We start from the raw sequence: 20,455 nt of genomic DNA, 5'->3' as shown, positions 1-20,455 counted from the left end.
AATAATGTGTTCATTAATTTCAATACACACGTTCATCACATTTAAGACTACTGTAATTTAGTTTTTATTTACATCATTCATTACATTTAATTTCGTGCATAACCACATGCTTCCTTTACATGTTAATTAAAATTCATTGAGAAATTTCTAACAGTGTATATATAAATATTCGTCAGTTTTATTATATACCTTATAAAAAATAGATTCTTACCTGCAGAGTTTCACTGCAGCTAGTGGAATCTCGTGCATGCAGAAAATGGAAGGGAAAAAAACATCAAGATACATAAAATGTCAATAAAATAAAAAGTGTATAATGAATAAAAAAGGAAATTTGAGGAAATATGTGGTGTATGTGTCACCTGACATGCTCTTCGAAAAGAGTTTTCAAATGAGATTTATTCATAAATAAGAAAGAAGAAATATACATTTATGATAAATTCGGAGAACAGTTTTCTGAAAGAAACAATGTTTCGAGACAAACTCGGCAATTAAATTGCGACTTCGCATCTCTTTATAATAATCGCGCTGATAGTATTATAATAAATTTTACAAAAATGATTTTAAAATTTAAATATAACAAGTTTTGCAAGAGTAATTTTAAATATTAAAATATAACGTATTTATTAGGAACGATTAACATTTAAGCTCTCTCGGATTACACCTGAAGAACGGAGAAGCGAAAAATTGTGCGAGAAATATCGTACGAAAGTACGTTAAATCTTAAGCAATATAGGTTTTAATCCAGTCATATTATGTCTGTCAAATTTCGCGTCGTTAATTTACAAAAAAGATTGAATATAAATAGAAATAAAATCGTGTTGAAAAAGAAGGGTCAAGAGTATTTTCGAAAGACACATCTCGCATAATTAAAGTATCGATACATTATTATAATTATAGAATTATGCGCAATAAATATACGCGCAGTATCGCATGAGCATGAACTTCGATATTAGAGTCTGTCGATAAAATTTATTAACTATTTACAGCCAGTAAAATTTATCGACAATTCACTGTCAATAAAGCACTATTTAAAGTTAATGGAATCGTCATATATTCGTTTCACGAATAGATCAACGATGATATAATATCCATATGAATGCGTGACCGCCGAAAAAATGGCGGTCATAATGCATGTACATCGAAAACATATTCTAATATACTCGTGTATTCAAATAGAACAGTGCCTTACAGCAAACATTATGTTGTTTGCCGATTTACAAACATTATGTTACACCATAATCAAAAGAAATTAAAACTACAATAAATATAAATTATTACTAATTATTATTATGGTCATTTTTAAAAACATTAAAAGAATGTAATTTAAATATATTATATATTATATAATATATTATATAATGTAATTTAAAACTGCAATATCGATCTTATCATGAGCATATTAATAATTTTATTGGTTTTAATTACTTTGAAGAAATGACAAAATTTAAGCCAATAATAAAGTCATATTTAAATAATATGTTTCAAGACAACAATTGACATGTTTAATGATTAAAAGTTGTTTTTCCTGCAATAGCTATGGTCGACAAAGATTAATAATCTTTTTTTTCTAATTGCTACACAGAAAGAATAGTTTCACTGAAGTATCACTGAAGTAACCATTCTTTTCATGTAAGGACATAAACAATTAATAATGGATCCTCCTTGAAATCTTCCTCAAAGTTTTCAGTGCGTAATGCTTAATGGCTGTAAAACACTGTCGTGAGAATTAAGATAGATCGCAAGATTCTCTAGAAGCTGACGTGCTTCTCTGCACGTTCGGCGATGCGCACCTTCTTGCTGAGGGCCGACTGTTGAACGATGTCGGCATCAGCCGCAGCGGCATTCTCGTTGACCAGCGCCCTGAGGGCCGCGGCCCTGCGTTCTCTTTTGGCTTGTCTCTCGGCGAGTTCCTCCATCTCCGACTCGAGATCGTGGAGACGCGCCTTCGTCTGCATGGCCCGACTGGCGGCGGCGCTGGTCTGTGCTAAGTCGTCATCCTCGTTGATCAGCTTGGACCATCTAGCGAACGCTGGCTTGCTCTCATCGACGCGTTCGATCTCATCGAAGAGCTTCGAGCGTCTCTTGAAGCTGTTTTCGACGTCTTCGATCGCCGTTTTGGCGCTCTTCCTGGCGGTCACCGTATTCTCCAGGAGATCGGTAGCGTTTCTTCTGGCCTGGCCCGCGGCGTTCGTGGCCTCGAAATCGTCTTCGAGACCCATCGCTGCCACCCGGGCGCGAAACCGACGTGTCGTTGCTGTCACTTCGTCTGCGAAGTCATCGCCCAGCCTGCGACGTCCCGGTATGCGTTGTCCACGGCTGTCGTAGACGGTGTCCTCATCGTCGAAGGCTAGTAGAGGGTCGGTGAAGGGCGGTGGTTGGGAGGCGCGGGTACGAGGGTCGAGGTCGAGGTCAAGGTCACGACCAAGGGAGCCAGTGCGGGGACCGGAGAGGTCGCGCGTACCTGCAAAAACCGACATCAGAAAAGAGTGTTGATTTGTCCGAATAAGGATGGAATCTGATGAGCGATGATGATGGATATGTCGTCGAGAAACAGCGCCGAATGATCGAAGTCTCATCAACAATTTTGAATGAAAGAGGAAGACTGATGAGAGATGGTACTGAATGGATGAATTGTGATAACAAGATGGAGAATCTGGCGAGCTCGCATTTCAATTAATTCCATTAATTCTAATTAAACTATTTAAAATTAAAATCAACATAAATATTTAATATAAATAATAATTAATATTCATATAATATTTTATATAGTAATTAATATTCATTTCTCAATTTTTTATAGTTACTGTTAATATAAATTTACTTTATTTATGTATCAAGAAATGAAAGAAAAAATTCGTAAAATTTAAACTATTTTAAATTATATTTAAGTTGTAAATTATAACCAGTGACGTTGAGGAAGAATTCAGGGAAAACAATATTTCGTTTGAGACATTTTTATTTAAAATATATTTCACATTATGCATAAATATCGAGGTATAATTATTTAAACTGGTGTAATCTTAAATAAAATTAGGGACTCCGTTTTTAACACTGGTTATAATTTGATCTTTAATAAAAATCTAAATTGGCGTTAGATGCAACAGCAGCATAAATATCGTTTAGATTTATAATTATTCAATTTACCTTTTTAAAAAATATTGAAGAAAGGAACACAAATTACGAATAATGAAATAATTACCTATTTAATGTTAAATAAGTAAAATTGAAATTCTGCAATGTAAAATAAAAATTACGTTAAAATGATCATTTTGAGAAATCATGATCGGTTTCGCCGGTTACATTTCATGCTTTTCTACTTACAACGACTCAGTATCGGCTGAGTGAGCTTTACACCGTAGGTTGCACGTATTTTTGGTGTCGTTTGATCAAAAATAAATTTAGATGCGCATCACATTAACAGCCTGGCACATCTACAAAATCTCATCGGTACGCCCGACTATATACTAATAAACTAGCAGTTGCATCTAAAGTCAAGCACAACGTTTGCTCTCATCCTTCGTGTTTCGCATCATCCATGACGCTGGAAACATACAGGGTGTCCCAGATAAGTGTAAGTTTTTTTTTATCAAGAATTTAATTGTTTATATTTCATTTACTGATTTAGATCTCAAGACTGTCGAGCGCATATATTTTTCTCACTGAGAGAAAAAATTGTTGCAATTACTATAATTCAATTATAATTTATAGTCATTTTTTGGGACAACGTAACTAAAAAAATTATAAGTTTTGCAAAAATAAACAGATACAATAAAGAAAAGATATATTTTAAAGATACATATTTTTATTCCTCTACAATCAGTTATTACATCAAAATTGCATTTCGAAATTAAAATTACAAAATTCTAATTATTTAAAACATTCAAATTTATTTTTTTAGAAACTTTTGTTTTTTTACTGATGTTGTAAAAATATTATATATTCTTCGACGTGATTTAAAAGATTACAGCAATTGCGAATCGACTTTCGCTACAGAAGATCAAATCAAATTTTTTCAGACAGCGGAATGCTGGCGTATTCGCTTTCTGGGATATCCTGCAGGCTTAAACATTACTATTTTTATTTACTTTCGCCGCGATCAACAATTTATTGATGTCATTAATTCACATCTTCCCATCTTCGACTTTCTCTGTTCTATTCTTATACGACCGTATAAATCTACTAGTCAGCAACTGGGCGATCACTGTCAGCTTTATTGTGGACGCATTATTCAAGAGGACACGCAACATCTTTCGTAAATCGTCTCACCGTGTCATCTGTGTCGATGCGAGACGTGAAACGACGATACGTGCGAGTGTGCATGCGTATATGTGATCTAGGAAATAGGAATTAACAAAGCAAAAGTTTTTCGCGCGACATCGAGGCCAGTCGAGGCCGGACGAAATGAGAAGCCCGTCGAGAAGCTGACGCGTTGCGATCCGTCGATTCTCGTCGATGATCATCGCAGCAAGCGCAACATATTATACAGTAATCACACCAAGGCTCCCCGCGCAAAGTCAACGTGTACTTAGGAAACCAAACAATTTATTCAGCAAAATGATACATCAAATAGGAGAGACATAATTCAGAGACTAACTACACAGTTGCAGGCAAGACAGTAAAAATCTATACACGCAAAAGGATGACATTGAAATTCGAATAAAACTGTTAGAATGTGAAGGCCTCATTCTCGCTGCGTACCAGGGAGCGCAAAGCTTTAATTTCAATTTCAAAAGGAGGCCGGGCAAGTGACCGACTATTCGTTCGTTGAATCTCTTGCTGCTTTTTTCTCTTCTTCGTACAATTTTTCTAAATCTATGTTTATAAATTCCTTCACACGAGTAAATTAATCTAGCAAATTAATATCTAGCAACATCTAGTAAATTAATTGTCAAATATTATTGAGTTTATTTTAGATTTTAATTATTTTATTTTGTTACTAAATTTATTTCCGATTTTGCGGAACAATAAATACTCTTTACATGTTAGAATTCTGGGAAAATCCTAGAGTTTAAAGATAAATATCTTACTATGGGTACTATTTCTCTGCGTATGTACACTTTCTGCATCACTCCTTCTCGTTAACATAAAATCTCATTTATTAAATCCTGGACAACGATCGTCCCGTTCACATCCTAATCTCGAGCTCTGCATCGCGATCCTCCTGCCACGTTATAGATCGAGAATCGCGATATCGAATCGAATAATCAATTGATAACACCTCGCCACGAGGCAGATCGATCATGCGAGTCGTAGGAATTGGAGTAAAGGATGTGGGATTAGAAGAGGGATGAGGATAAGGGGGTTGGACAAGAGTTTTTCTCAAGTATTTTTCATTTGCACAACGAATCTATTCAGCGAGCTCCGACAATCTCTCGAGGAGGGTTTGGGAGAGAAAGTCTTTTTACAACACTCCTTCAAAACCACTTTGGAAAACGACTGAACAGGTTACCGATGTCGCTACGGCGCGCCGCGATCTCGTCGGCTAGTGAGTTTCTCGGCTCCGGGAACAATGGTCGTCCGCTGTACTTCCGGTCTAGGTGGTCAACCATGGGTTTGTAATAGGACTCGCCCTTGTCATAGTTGCTGCCGTAGATGAACGTGCGTGGCCTGCTAAGGATTGGCCTCGACATCTCGAGATTCGGCTGCCTCTCTCCCTGTTATCTGCAAATCAGAGACACATTCTGCACTGCTATCTTCCGCGAGGTTCACTGAAGATTTTAGGTTCCTTTAGCAAAATACGTATATAGTACAGTACACTTTTAAAACAACTCAGGTCTCGTCAAATAAACGGAACTCTGTTCGTAATCTAATTAATAATTTTACAGCAGATCTTTTCATGCTCATCGAACTTAGACATAAAAGATATCATAGTTATTATAAATTTAAGTGATTTTTTAAACACCACAAATATAACTTTGAATGGACTCTCGAAATTAAAAACAATAATAAGAACTAAATAAAGGGAATGAGAGTACAGTTTCGTTATAGTAATGCGCAAATAATAGTATAACAACTTTTATTAATTCGTTGAATTATCATAATGTCATTCACGTCAATTGAACGTTTTGACTCTCTTTGGAGACCTCCTCAACGACCAATTACAGAATTCCTGTACTCGTCCTCGTTATGTCAAAATTGAATCACTAATAGGGGGGTTACCAGAAATTTTTTTAAATTATAAATCAGTCAATTAGCTGTTTTGGCAGCTCCACTATTAAAATCATTATCATTATTGTAACTATTAGCATTATTAACTAAAACAGACGTTGATATTGTTATTAATGCAACAGGGAGCTCTAATTCAAATGTATGAGCGAACGTTCCGATTGTGTGCCACCCACGTGAAGAAGCTAATAATGCTGAAAATCATTTCGCCAAACGCGCGTGCGGCACGTGGTGATGTCCCCGGCCTTCCTCCGTCCTCCACGTGGCTTCCAAGAGGAGTACTATACCATGCTTAGTAATAGAAGTCGTAGACACTTTCTCTCTCTCTCTCTCTCTCTCCCTCTCGCTGTTTCTTTCTCTTGGTAGCAATTTGGTTCGTCATCGTCGGCAAACTGGAGCGAGCGGCTGTACACCGGTCGAAAATAACCCGCGTCTAATTTGGTGCCCGTGAACTGAACTGGCACGGCGCGCACGAGGCCCGGGCCGCAATCTCCCTGAACACGAGGCGTGTGAATCCCCGATGAGCGCCCACTCTCCCTTTTCTCAGGGCCGAGCTCTACGTCTGTGTACATCGCAGACGTGGCTTAATTATCACATTTTCGGCCTCTAAAAGAAGCTAGACACTCGGAGTGGCACATTCCGCTCGCGATGGACTCAACTGATTTTCTCAATCGTAAACTTAATTTCTGCTGGCGTATATCGTTAGACTAATGAAAAAAAATTTTCTCATACACCCGAAATATACGTTTACTTAATATATATTTGCAGATAAAGCCATGTTATTAGAATTTTTACCGCCCATAATTTGATCACTTTGCATCTATAAAATTTATTTTTCTATCTGAAGTGTCTAAAAATAGCAAATATAAATGTTTATATTGAGATGTTTATATTGTTTGAGAATAAATTTCAGTATAATTAGATCGATTATTCTTGCAAAGAGATCACGAAAGATTATTCACGCAAATTGTTCGCCAATGTATTCGCAGAAATGACAGTCGCAACGTCGACGTTTATTGAATAATAACTTAACTCTCCTTCTTGTCGCTTTCAATAATGTCGTAAGTTATCCTCAGCCTTGGATTAAAGATTAATGTCCATCGACCCGCCTACATCTTTTGTTTTGTAATTATTTTTAAATAGAGAGGCTGCAACCGAGGCAAGAGCTAAGTAATATATGTTATCGCGTATGTAGGCTAATAAGCGCTGTACATTGACCTATTTATTTTAGTTTTAATCGACTATTAAATTATCGAGGCTACATTTTTTTCACTTACAATTAATTCTATCATTATTTTCTGATTTTATAACAAATATATTTGGTTTAGGGAAAATGATTGTGTTTTATCAACACGTTAAATGTTTTAAGCATCTTATTAATTTAAAATTTAAAAAAAGAGTATATTATAAATTGTTTAATAATATTATTAATATAAGAATTTTTCAAGTACATCGATTTTAAGTTAGAATAATAACAAACATTTTAAAGTTAAGATTAGTATATTTGCAAATTATTTATTTTAATTGTTATAATATAATAATTTATCTAATTAATAATTGTAGTATTTGATTGTTTAAATATTTAAATAAATATACACATTTTATTACATTATTTCAAGATCATTATTTATAACAATTTTCTTTTCCTTTAATGCATCTGCAGAGAAATTAATAAGATTTGAAGAATAAATTTTTATAGCTCACAAAAAAGATTTAATCGCAGATTTAATTGTAATTAATCAATACTAATTTTAAAGGCTTAAACAAAAAATTTTAATAAATTCAAATTTTATTTTATGTGATTAAATCTGTGAATAAATTATTGTTAATCTTTTAAATTATTTACTTTTAGGAAAAGCATGTAAAATATTAAATTGTAATAGGAAAGACTCTAAAATAATAAATGTACGAATAACAAAAAAACAAGATTTTTCACAAGAAGTACTAATAAATTTTTTGCAAAATTTTTAAATTTTTTATGATGAAACGTAACTAAAGCAGCCCGATAAAGTTTATTAATTATTTTGACATTTCGTTACGACTGTAAACGATTCACTTCAGCATCGTGACACAACTAGAGCGATGGACAACGCGTCAAGCGATAATGGAACTGTTTTGACAGTTAATTCTTCTTGGAAGACGGTTCGCGATTCGCCTGTCCATTTCATGGACAATAACGAAATGAATTTTTCCTGGCTCGGTTACGGATCATCGACACAAATATATCCAATAAAATAAGAGTGGCGTTTCAAATGAGCGGTCTAAAGTCGCGCGGCGTAAATAAATTCGCAGCTCAGAATAAACAGCGGCGAAATGACGTTTAGTACATCCTTTCAGTAGTACACGCTCTTATCGAATCGCACGTGCCAAAACGCGACAAATGATAGCTAGCTTCTTTCGATTAGATTGTCCGTTTGGCTTAATTGGCAAGTACGCGTCTGGCGCGCATCCGCTTGGATAGTAACTATGATTTAGGCTATTTAGAGCGAATCAGTTCATTACTCGATCCTTCGTTGATGCATTATTTGCGTTTTACTATGCGCAGTATATAGTTACTATTTGTACGTTTCATTTCATTCAAAAAAGTTGCGTAAGTGGCGTACCCAAACGGATTTCCTATGTGTATCTAAATCGAGTCAATATATTAAATTTATTTTATTCTTTGTATTGAATAATATAAAGATTTTTAGATTTAATAATTTTATAGTAGTATACTAAAAAAATTTGTTGCTAGTATAATAATATCATTAATTGTAAAATATTAATTATAAAAATACCTCAGGTACATAGCACAGAAAGTCCGAAAAGAATTTTTGTTCGTTCTCGATCTACGAAATAAATTCCTATTTCGTCCAATTTCTAAAAGTATTTCTAAGAGTTCCAAAAGGTTTCCACTTTTATGTTACTAATTGTGAGCTTTTTTCAGATTCAAAAAGTATTATTTTCTAGTTTCTTTCTATTTTTATATAAGAATAAATTATACTTTGATTTTTAGGCAAATTAAATATTACTTTTATTAAAGGTAACATATATACAAATATGCATATAAGTATATTTATGTATATATATTTTTTTTAATTCTTTTTAAATTCATTTTAAATAAATTACACAAATTCATAAAAAACTTAAGATTAAGATGAGTATTTTCCGAGTTCAAATGTATCAGTTGTGCTATTTGGATATATTATTATAAATTAATAATAATTTCAACATTTTAGGATTAACACACAATAATATTTGTATATTATTATTGATTACATATATACTTCATATAATTTTTAAATTTACATTATTATATCAATTTGAGAGTGAATTTGGTATTTCAATTTATTCAATAAATAATAATCTAGAAATTTGATTGTTTAGAAATTGTTCAGAAAATGTATTTATATCTTTTATTATAAGAACATTTTTTATTTCAAGATTATCATGATCTTTTTTTACTTATTAAATTTATTAAAAGATTAACAATACAATTAAAATAAAATATTTAAATAATAAAAATATACATTAAACTGATAATTTAATTGAATACATTTTTATATAAAAAATCAAATAAAGAATCTTAAGTCGGCAGTGAAATGAATCAGCGATAAGTTAGACGCGCCACGTACAAGCACGGTAATGAGTAACGGCGGATATAATGCCAACTGTTTTAGATTCTGACTCAGCGGATCCCCGCTAGATCCACATTTTCAAATTATTTAACGAATTCCGTTGGAGCGGTGGATTTAAATAAATCGTGCAATTGCGTTGCGTTCTCGTGTCAATTCGCACGGAGTATCGGATGTCCGTATATATCGAGATTTTCTGGCAGCAAATAAACATTTAGCATATATGAATGAAAATTGATCAAGCGTAAAGAATCCCTTAATAGAACATCTTCTTTACAGGTGATGTGTCAATCTTTATCTAGTAGCAATATAAAACTTCATTTATAACAGCACAATTTTAGAGCAATATTTGATTTTTATTTAATTTTATTATCAATATATATTTCTTGATATTAATTTTTAAAATATTTTTCTAAAGGAGCAAGCCAATTCATTATTAATTAACACAATATATTTCCTCCCACGTCATCAAAAAATATAATGTCTAAAGCAACGATATTGACATAAACATATCGCTCGTGAAAATGTATTTATGCGTTAATTTGATAACTATCTGCAAAGTTTGGTAATAAACAAATTTCTAATTCTGAAAACAATGGTAATATGAAACAGTTGTTAGTGTAAAACGTCTCGCATACAAAAGATTCACTTGTCGATCTAATCACGTATTTAAGATGTGTCACTTAAGATGAATATATTACAGTCGAATATTGTCCGTCCCGGAATTAATGTAGATTCGTGTAAATTTACTTGTTCTACATGAAGAGGCTTGCAATAATACGAAATTGAATGTTTAGCCAGCGAGAACGGCAGTGTCAGATCGCGTATACGTTCGTTCTCTATCGTTGCGTAAGGTCGCCAAATTTAGCTGGTGGACGGCACTTAAAAACGGCGATATCGATTACAAAATAATCCCGGCTGCGCACAATCGACACCACCGATTTTACGACACGTAACAACGTAATTAATTGTTTAATTGTCAATATTTTAAATTGTCGTATTTTATCTCACTAGCATTAATAATAAGTTAATACACACACCTTTTGGATTAATTAATATCACTTGAATAGTCTTAATTAAAAGGATTAATTATTTTTCGCTGCGTAATTAAATATTATACATTCTATTATATATTATATGTTACGTTAAATTAATATATATTATATTACGTAATTATTTATATATTAAATTATTGTATTACATATTAAAAGGATATCGCGTCGCGAATGTAATTAGATTAATTAGAGAACACGCTATTATAATATATCACATTTTACATTAGTAATCGTCGAATTTTGTTATCATTTATGCCATTTATGGAATAAAAAATTTGTTCGTTTAACTTTGTAAACGATTAGCAAGTTATGTGTAAATAAGTTTTCACAAACGATGTATTAATTAACGTCCGTTGCCTTATTTTAAATTTTCGGGACGAAAAGAACAATATTGTAATAATTAATAATTAATCTGGGCGCGAAAACATTTTTATCATTAGAAGTTAGTATCATAAAAGATTGATAGTATCGTTAGATAAAAATTAAATATTGTTCTGCAACTGTGCGTTTATAAAGATGTTCATATTGCTATTAAGAATAAAAATTAATATCAGAGCGATCATTTTAATTGCAAAAGAAACTAAAGTTTAATGCTTATAAGATAGATAACATTAATAATGCGCAAAAATAAAAAGTAGCATATTTAATTTGATTGCACTCGTGCGAGCGTCGTATATGCACTGTTAGAGAAGAACACGTTTAGCACATATGCATACGTGAACAAATAAGCGCGGTAATTTAATTGCTCAACCATATGATTATGATTTTGTAATCTCAATTATGATAGACGACGTTTGTAAAAGCACTACATTAACGATGCCGACATCGATTAGGAACTCGAGTGGTATATGATGTTAATCTCATTCACGGTGAAAATGATGTTCGCCACGTTGCATCACGATGAAACCTCATAAAATACATATATAATTAATCAAAGCCCTTGCAAAACTTTTTCCCAGTGAGAATTCTTCAAATTCGACTCTCGAGAGTGCAGAGGATATTTTTCACTGCAAATCCCCCAAACTTACACATTTTAAAACTTCTCTTCAAACACGAAAATATAATGTAGAAAAAATGTCCTTCGATTTTGAAGAAATCCAACCAATTTTTATAAAGTTTAAACTAATCTTGAATAAATAGAGTTTTACACTTATTCGAGATTAGTGTTATTTGTTTTAAAATAAAAAATAGATCTTTTCAAAACTTTTCAAAAGCGATGAAACTTATTGAGAAAGAGAGAGAGAGAGAGAGAGAGAGAGAGAGAAAGTTTGCGGTTCGAAATAAAACATATCTCAATTAAGGTATAAAACATCTTGCACAAAAATCAAAATAATGATATATGATAAAAAGAAAAAATTTTTATGTATATTCGCCGAAACCAAAAATTTTTTAAATATATATATATATTATAAGAATTATTATAACAAGAAAAATCGTATTCCTGGCGCAAAAGTAATAGAGGAAGGTCACCGATACCGACATACTACTTTGTTTTTAGACAATATTTCTTAAACAAAAGATAAAAATACAACTTCGAAAACATACAAAGTAAATACAATACAAAGTAAATAAAATACAATACAAAGTAAAAAGTGTCTTCTATCAAATAGTATAAGCAATTTTTATAATACTGTTTGCAATTTTGCAATAATTAAGTTTTTCGTTATGCAAAAATGAGCATCTGACAAAATGAGCTCCAAAACTGACACAGTAGGCAGTAATGCTACGTATTCCTATTCTTTTTCTTTTACAGGAATTATCTGTATAAAGTACCTATAAATGAATGTATATAAGATTTTTCAGAATCATTTTACTTCGTTATAAAACATTTTTATTGAATTATATGCATATTTACTTTATGCTGTTTTGCAAGATGCAAATATGTAACGCGATAGTTTTTCTAGAGTTGTTCCATATATGCACGATTGTCTTCAGCTCCAATAGACTTATTTGACACTCTAAAGCAACATTATAAAGATTAAGTTAGCTCATGGTCTGTTTTACGGACAAGTGTGTCGGTTTACGCTGCATCCCCATTTTTAATTAAAAATCGTATTATGAAAAGACTAAGAGAAAAAATAATATAAATAAAACTTATTCCGGAAACTATAAGTATTTAAAATGACGTAATATTATCAATAATATAGTCACTATTATTTAAACCTCACAATTTGCAAAAGAAAATCGTAAGAATTTTATTTTCCCATTTGTAGAATTTGTTTTTAGCTGATTTGATATAGAAACAAGCCACAAACCTACGAATTATGAGTTCGTACTTCTTTAATTAGCTAAACAGATCATGATTTTATTAGTATTAATAAAGTGCAATAGTTAGTTTCCGAAAAATAAGGGGGTGTCACTTTAGGAGACCTATGTCAGTATCGGCGACTTTCCTCTACGAGAGAGAGAGAGATTTACACAGAAATATACAAAAAAAAATCCAAAGATAGATCCTCGTAACAACCCATACCCGCGCACTAACGGCGATCTACACTTGTCATAATTGATCGCGATCGATCGCTTTGTCGCGAAGAAACGGATGAAGACGTGGCGCGAAAATCGGGTCGCCCTTACCTAAAAACGATCGTTACGAGGTGTTATCCCCCGGGATGCTGTTTCCTCGGAAGTAGCGGCGCGACTCCCACGGTCGTCGCGACGCCCGAATTGTTTCCCACTCTTCGAGTTCACGTTCTATCCCTACTTATCTGCCTCCCGGTGGTTCCACGGAGACGTGTGGAGAACTAATGCGACGTACAGTGGTTCCAATTCCTTCAAAAGCTCGCCAAAACCTCATTTTTCAATTGTTCAATTGACTTTACAGTTAACACATTCTGATAATAGTGATAATACTTTCTGGTTGGCTGATCCAGAAATTTAGAAGGCCATTGGCGCATCACAAGCGAAATTTTTTTTTAATTAAGGTCAAATATGAAAAGAAAGAATATTAAATTATTATTTAAACTGTTACACTGAAAAATTATCATTTACCTAAATGTATAATTCATAAACGTTTTATTTGAAATTAAATTAACAGAAAAAATGATATAATAGAATCTGTGTGTTATATCTAGGAGTTTCTTAAATTAAAAAATATATTTTGAATATCAAAATTACGATTAAGCATTTTAAATATATTAAAAATATTATATAACATTTTGCTATAAATATTTTTAAAAAAGGAGACTTAAAAAAAAGAAAATTAAGTCTTGAAAAAAAGTGGCTCAATTTTTTTATCATAAAGAGTGACATTCACTTTAAAAGTTTTAGAGAATAGTGCAAATAATTTGTAAAATATTATAACATCATATAATATACTATGCTTCTTTTTATTTTAAATTAAAATCATATTAAAAAATTTATTTATTTATTTATTTATTATATTAAAGAATATTAATTTTTTATTATTAAAAATGAATAATATATAAATAATTTTGACCAGGCTTTAGGAATCATTGTGTGTGGATGCGGTTCTCCCGATAAAATACAACCGGGTGGCCGGATGCCCGTCGGCATGACAACTTTGTTGCCGTGATGGCACAACAAATATGAATTGCGCCCGAGGTGGCCACGATCGTCGCCTAACGTTGATTGCAATTATTTTCGCGAATTTCGCGAGTGCATTCCACGGAAACAATGGGGTGCTCGAGTACTGGGATCCGGATACGTGCAAATACGATGAGTACTTCGATACAGCCTCCTTGTCCTGCTCGCGATGCAACGCCAGCCGGAATCTCGTACCGGCCGCGGACCGTAGGTGCACGGTTTGATTTTATCCGCTCGCTGTTTGCGATTTGTTTCGCCTGTTCTACTATCCACGTGTGTTTCCCGCAGGTCTGCGATGCCAGTGCGACGAATTAAGCGGAATGGTCGGTTTCGAAAATGGCAATCCACTTTGCGCCGCGTGCGGTCCCAACATGACCGCGACCACTGACGGAAAGGATTGCGTCCTGCTCCCGAACGCGCCGTGCAAATGTTCCTCGAACCAAATAAAACGTAATCTCAATAAATAATTTTAGCTAACACTTTGACATTAGCTTGCCACTTTGCTGACATATCGCGTTCGAAGATGACAGTAATATGAGATGTCATCTATACTCAGAGGAAAAACAGAGTTGTGGCTATTATATAGTTGACGATTATAAATTTTATATATGTAGAATTAATGTATGTAGTTGTATAAACTATTTTATAATTATTAATTATAATTGTAACGTCTGTAGTTTATTCAACTATAATATGTACACAATTCTACACAATATAAAAATTTAATTCTATATTCTATTCATTTTTTATCATACAGGAATCTATTATTGCATACATTTTTTGTACCCTTGCTCGCAGTTGACCGAAATATAAATGGCGCACTGCTGGATGCTGTGCTCTGCGTAACGTGCATCCAGGGCACGTATCCATCTGCCGATTGTTCCAAATGCTTGCCGTGCGGCAGCCGTGAGAACAGCGGCCACATTAATTGCGTGTGCCCGAGTGCAACGCACGTGAGATTAAGAAATTATTGTCTGCACAAAGACGATGTCACTGACTGGCCGGATATCAGAGGCACATATCTGATGAAGTTCCGTAGCGAACACGTCGACAGTTATTATCTGAGAAGCGAACTGCAAGTCGCGGCACACCTTTGCAAGGTGACGAGTATGTTGCGCGCAAAGATCTTAGATCAGTATTCATAGACGATTTCTTATATTTAAGACCGTCTTAAATATAGTCTTATGATGTCATAAGTCAATTATAAAGCCGCATTAATAATATCTTAAGACATTACTTATTAAGGATATAAACACAACTTTCATATGTACACATAATTTATTTAAAATATAAATGAAAATAGGTATATAATATCTCCAAAGGCGACTCCAGACATCTTAAGAAAAAGAACCGTGATTATGAATAATGATCTTAGACTTCTTCAAAAACATGAAAGAATATAATATAATACAATAACGATAATTACGATGCTATCAAAATGCGTAGCAATTGCATAGCGCATAAAGATTTTGTGATTGACGGCTTTCAGAAGAGAGACAGAATGGAATGCGAGCATTTGTCAAACATATGCGCCCTGACTCTATACAGTGACGGTATAGCTTGCATGTTTTTTATGCATACGCCCATGACACCCGTATGGTTGTTTTATAATAAACAAGACGCAGCGGCGGTGTTGAACAATACGAGAATATCCGAGAGATATAGTCTCAGAAAAGGGGATAATGTACGGTACAAAGTGGTGTCACTAATAGTGGTGGAGAAAATTTCATTAATATTTCACTGAAATTTTATTGTGAAACTATTACACTATTAGTGACACCACTTGTCGAATTTACTTATTGCACTAGTGACATTAGTAGTATATTTTTATGCGGGTATATATATTTTCAGAATACCGTCCTGGATTTTACGATCGCAAGATTTGCATTAAACGGCAAATTCTTGTCCATCGGTAGACCGACTCTACCCTGTCAATTTCTGAGAAATGTCAGGTTCGGTGTAAATTTCGGCAAAAAATGCAAAACCACTGCTGTTGAATTACTCAACGCACAAATAGAATTGCTATCTCCTTACTTAGCGTTTAGAGAGGGCAATAGATCATTTATACACGCATTGCCTGTGATTGTTAAATCGCCAGATCAGGTAAGATCTCAATAATAATGATAATAATGATAAAATTTATACAATAAAATAATTAAATTTTTTTGCTTTATAGAATATTAAGGAAATTTCGCATCAGCAATTGGTACGAAAGTTCTTTCTGGTCGACAATGTAAGCGGTTTCAAAGCGTTACCGATGTTTATACACAGCGGATTCATAAAGGCATCAGAACTTTCCGTGCTTCGTTATATGAAATCTTTGACTATCTTGTAAGACGCAAATAATTTACGTTACAAATTCTTTTGTGGTTAATTTCATTGTTAATTTTGTTTTCAGAATAAACGTTCAGAATAGAAAAGATCACGGCAAGATCTTCGCGCCCATTTTGATTGTGGAGTACGATGAGCTAATGTATCAAGATTTCCTTAATAATTCCGATGTTACAATAAATTACAAAGTTGCATTTGTGTTGAAAGATAACGATATAGATTATGATGTTCAGGTAAAAAATTCGTATTACAGTGTTTTACTTTTCTTTTAAATACTAAATATATATATTTTTCTTTTTTAGATAACTGTCGGAGTATTTACAGGAATAGCATTAATATTTTCCGGTGTCAAGGCGTGGAATTATTATAAGCATAATCACGACGGCAATCTTAGTATAGCCGTGTTATTGTGGTTCCTGATCTACAGCATGGGTGCGGTTGGAAACGCAATTACATTTGTGTGCATTTGTACATGCGTGTATCTGTTTATCTTTTATAAAGCCCAAACTGTACCGTACGTTCTTCTTCCTAATGAAGATAGCGAAGGAAAAATCCGAACATACATTACCGTAGCATTTAGCTTTAAAGTAAGTAAAGCAACATAATGTTTTATCTAAAATTAATTAATTAACAGAAATCCAATTTACCTCATAAAACTTGCATTTCACAATGCTAATAGCATACTGCAAAGAATTTATTGAGAAAAATATCTCAGCTAGGGTTCAAACTTGAACCTCTCGACTATTCGGGGCAGGATCCATAAAATTAAGCACCCAACATTTTTGTTTCTTTCATTTAGATTGCAGAAATGATAGGGTTCGTGTATCAGCATTGGGATTTGAGCGTGTTTTTCATCGACTGGGAACAACCGAGGACGATACCCGATCAACCAAAGTACGATTCTCCGCGTACTTCTTTACAGAAATTGTATTCCAACAGATTTCCGAAGGGGGAGGGTAAATCTTTGAGAGTAACATCGGACGTCATCGCGTCCAAGCGAAGGAGAAGATCACACAAGACGAACAGGAACACGAGCCCCAGTGAAATGTCCAAGTCTTCTTCGATTGAAAAATACACGCCAGATTTTTCTTCCATTTGTTCGATCGCAAGGTCGCCTTTGCAGGAGACAACCGAACGCAGTTACGTACACGATTTTCCGATCAGCGTTTGGAGAACCTACTTCATCGCAAACGAGTGGTGCAAATTGCAAACCAGAAGAAGGATAAATGTAGCATTGCAATCGATTTACACTCTGTGTTTCCTGCAGGTTAGCTGACACAAAAAAGAAATTTAATTTCATCCGCAACACAACAAAATCTGAATAATTACATCGTTTTAGATATTCGATTTGGAATCGTGGATGTTAGTGATACCAGAATCGACCGTCGCAAATACATCCTCCGAAACGGAGAACAATTTTACGCTGCAATTCGCGATTTGCACGTTCATGTACATATTTATATATCTTTTACAATGGTTCGTCCGTTTTACGTTTTACGAGAGATACATTAGGAACAGACTGCAGAAGTTCGTAGATCTATGCTCGATCGCGAACATTAGTGTGTTCATATTCGCACACAATTATTATGGCTTTTATATCCATGGAAGGTAATTTAAGCGTTTCTTACAAGATGAAAGAGATAATTAATAATATTGCTTATGATAGATCAGTACATGGATTTGCGGATACTGACCTTCCTACCCTGATAAACGATTTGAAAAAGGAAGAAGACGATTTATGTGCGCACAGAGGCCTGGTACCCGGCACAACGGACCAGACTTTTATATTATCGTTGACCCATTCGTTTAAATCGTTATATGATGAACTCATGAGACAAAAGAATAACGTATGTATGAGATTGTTCGTAGAAAAGTACGACTGTTAATAACACTTCATTTATTTTCATGCCTATAAAAGAGAAAATCTTGAATATTATTATACTGTTTTAAAATAAGACCACCATACAATTAAAAAATGATTATTGTACAGTTTGTGATACATTTTGCACAGGGAAGTGTGGGAATTTTAAAAGGAAGTGACACACCTTCTAGACATTGGAAACAATTATTTGAAACCAGGTCAAAAATTAGGCTCTTCCTAATGCAATTTCTAGATCATTGCTTGGAAAATGAAGATTATATAATCAAAGAGCAGCACATATTAGAAAAATTATGGGACGTTCTTTTTGTAGATGCCAAAGACAAATCTGTTTTTTATATTGGTACTAGAAAATTACAGATTTTTAATGATAAAATTTAATGCAGATATTGTCGTTTTAATGAAACTAGTTTTATTTTTACAGATAACAATTATTCCTTCAACAAAGTGGTGCTTCATGGAAACGAATGGTTATTAGTGACATTTGAAATCACAGTGTTTGCCTTCTTTTTGGCGTTGTATAATTCTTACATTTTCGCTTGTATAGCGACGGTTGTCATATCGCAATTATTCTTAATAATCATTAGATCCAACGTTAAGAGAAATCTCTGCAACAAATCATTATTGGACAAGAGATTCCTAATGTAACCAAGATAAAATTAAACAATAATTAATTAAACAAATATTAACTAATACATTATAGTTATTACTTTTATAATTTATTTTTGTAGCTTATTTAGGTACTTTTACACTCTACTATTTCTTACATTCTTATACCACATTAATATCCAAAGCGAACACTAATGATGACCATTTCCATGTTTGTCCCCATGATGTCCATGTCCTGAGTAATCGATCCCAAAATATTGTTCAACAGCGATAGTTATGAGGAATGCTGGTATAGCAATTCTCCAGCCTCTCGTTAAACATATTAATCCGCGCATATAAGGCGACGCACTTCTTTTGTAGCGCCACGCTTGATTTCTCAGCCAAGGATCCCTCAATCCTTTCTTAGCTAATTCTTCTTGAACACGTTTTAATTCTGGTACATCTTCCACTTTATATATATCATGGCTGGGTATTTGGTATGGTGGACCATGATGTGCGTCATGACCTCCCATCTGTAGAAAATAAATAATATATATTTTTCTCATTATATATATATAATAAATATGTATTTTTTTTAAGAATAATTACTAACTGCTTATTAATTTCTTTGTTATCTACCAGTCGATAATAATCGTTCTAGATATTTACTTTACGTTATATGTCAATACAAAAATTCTAACAATCATGTAATATTTTTTATAATATTATTCCGTTCAACAATATATTACGTTTCTAATTGCACATAGTAGCAATTTTTGCGACAAGATGTTGTTCAATGATCATAAATATTTCTCTAATTACACGTTTTCAGTTATAGTAGAGGTTAATTTTTATCACCCTAAGATTAAATATATGCCCAAAGAAATCACTGGCTCTAAATTAAAAATGTGAGAGTAGAAAACGTTTCGACATTATTACAAAAAAATATTTATTATCACGTACACTGTGAGAACGTGGTTAATAAATTTGTCAAGTTCAAATTATGTAATTTATCTCCTTTGGATTATTTTGGTCAATTTTGGAGTAACCAGCTGATTTTAAACCCCAGAACTACAAATGTAATATAGATAGACCACGCATATCTTCCTCTTGACTTTTGATTGGCTTTTGGTTCTGTGGACAAAACCATACTGTTTGGCCAGTAACAATGCAAGATGTGGTAAAACAAATATAAAAAATGGGATGTAATGCACTGGCCACATTAAATCGGGCAGGTGTAGCAAAAAGAATTTTTTTTTTTATTTATTTTTATTGGCCCC

General features: G+C 33.4%; 3 protein-coding genes across 4 annotated transcripts in view; 1 reads left to right on the top strand and 2 right to left on the bottom strand.

Moving 5' to 3' along the window:
- Positions 1–13,531, bottom strand: part of LOC108764957 (uncharacterized) — a 14,888-nt gene extending 1,357 nt beyond the window's left edge. Inside the window, exons 1-3 of one of the 2 annotated variants that reach the window (XM_018513394.1) lie at positions 13,409–13,531; positions 5,450–5,661; positions 1,560–2,461 (exon numbers count right to left, since the gene is read on the bottom strand). In XM_018513394.1, the coding sequence (XP_018368896.1) occupies positions 1,749–2,461; positions 5,450–5,630 (894 nt within the window). In that variant the 5' untranslated portion in view covers positions 5,631–5,661; positions 13,409–13,531 and the 3' untranslated portion in view covers positions 1,560–1,748. Of the gene's footprint in view, positions 1–1,559; positions 2,462–5,449; positions 5,662–13,408 lie in introns of those variants that run through there. The other variant, XM_018513395.1, reaches the window with a different exon arrangement.
- An 848-nt stretch (positions 13,532–14,379) lies between these two features.
- LOC108764935 (meckelin) lies at positions 14,380–19,284 on the top strand. Its single transcript, XM_018513341.1, has 13 exons — positions 14,380–14,584; positions 14,666–14,827; positions 15,176–15,477; positions 15,867–16,061; positions 16,229–16,480; positions 16,554–16,708; positions 16,776–16,941; positions 17,011–17,295; positions 17,508–17,975; positions 18,048–18,316; positions 18,375–18,555; positions 18,720–18,930; positions 19,012–19,284. Exons 1-13 carry the CDS (start codon positions 14,380–14,382, stop codon positions 19,233–19,235), a joined length of 3,075 nt encoding a protein of 1,024 aa, XP_018368843.1. The 3' UTR covers positions 19,236–19,284.
- A 103-nt stretch (positions 19,285–19,387) lies between these two features.
- Positions 19,388–19,708, bottom strand: ND-B12 (NADH dehydrogenase [ubiquinone] 1 beta subcomplex subunit 3). The gene has a single exon (XM_018513335.1). The coding sequence runs from the start codon at positions 19,706–19,708 to the stop codon at positions 19,388–19,390; it is 321 nt and encodes a 106-aa protein (XP_018368837.1).
- Between the last annotated feature and the right edge of the window lie 747 nt (positions 19,709–20,455).

This window comes from Trachymyrmex cornetzi, unplaced genomic scaffold (assembly GCF_001594075.2).
Source record: "Trachymyrmex cornetzi isolate Tcor2-1 unplaced genomic scaffold, Tcor1.1 scaffold468, whole genome shotgun sequence".
Taxonomy (NCBI): Eukaryota; Metazoa; Arthropoda; class Insecta; order Hymenoptera; family Formicidae; genus Trachymyrmex; species Trachymyrmex cornetzi.
Note: the sequence above shows the minus strand (reverse complement) of the source record. Positions and strands in the feature narration are given on the sequence as shown.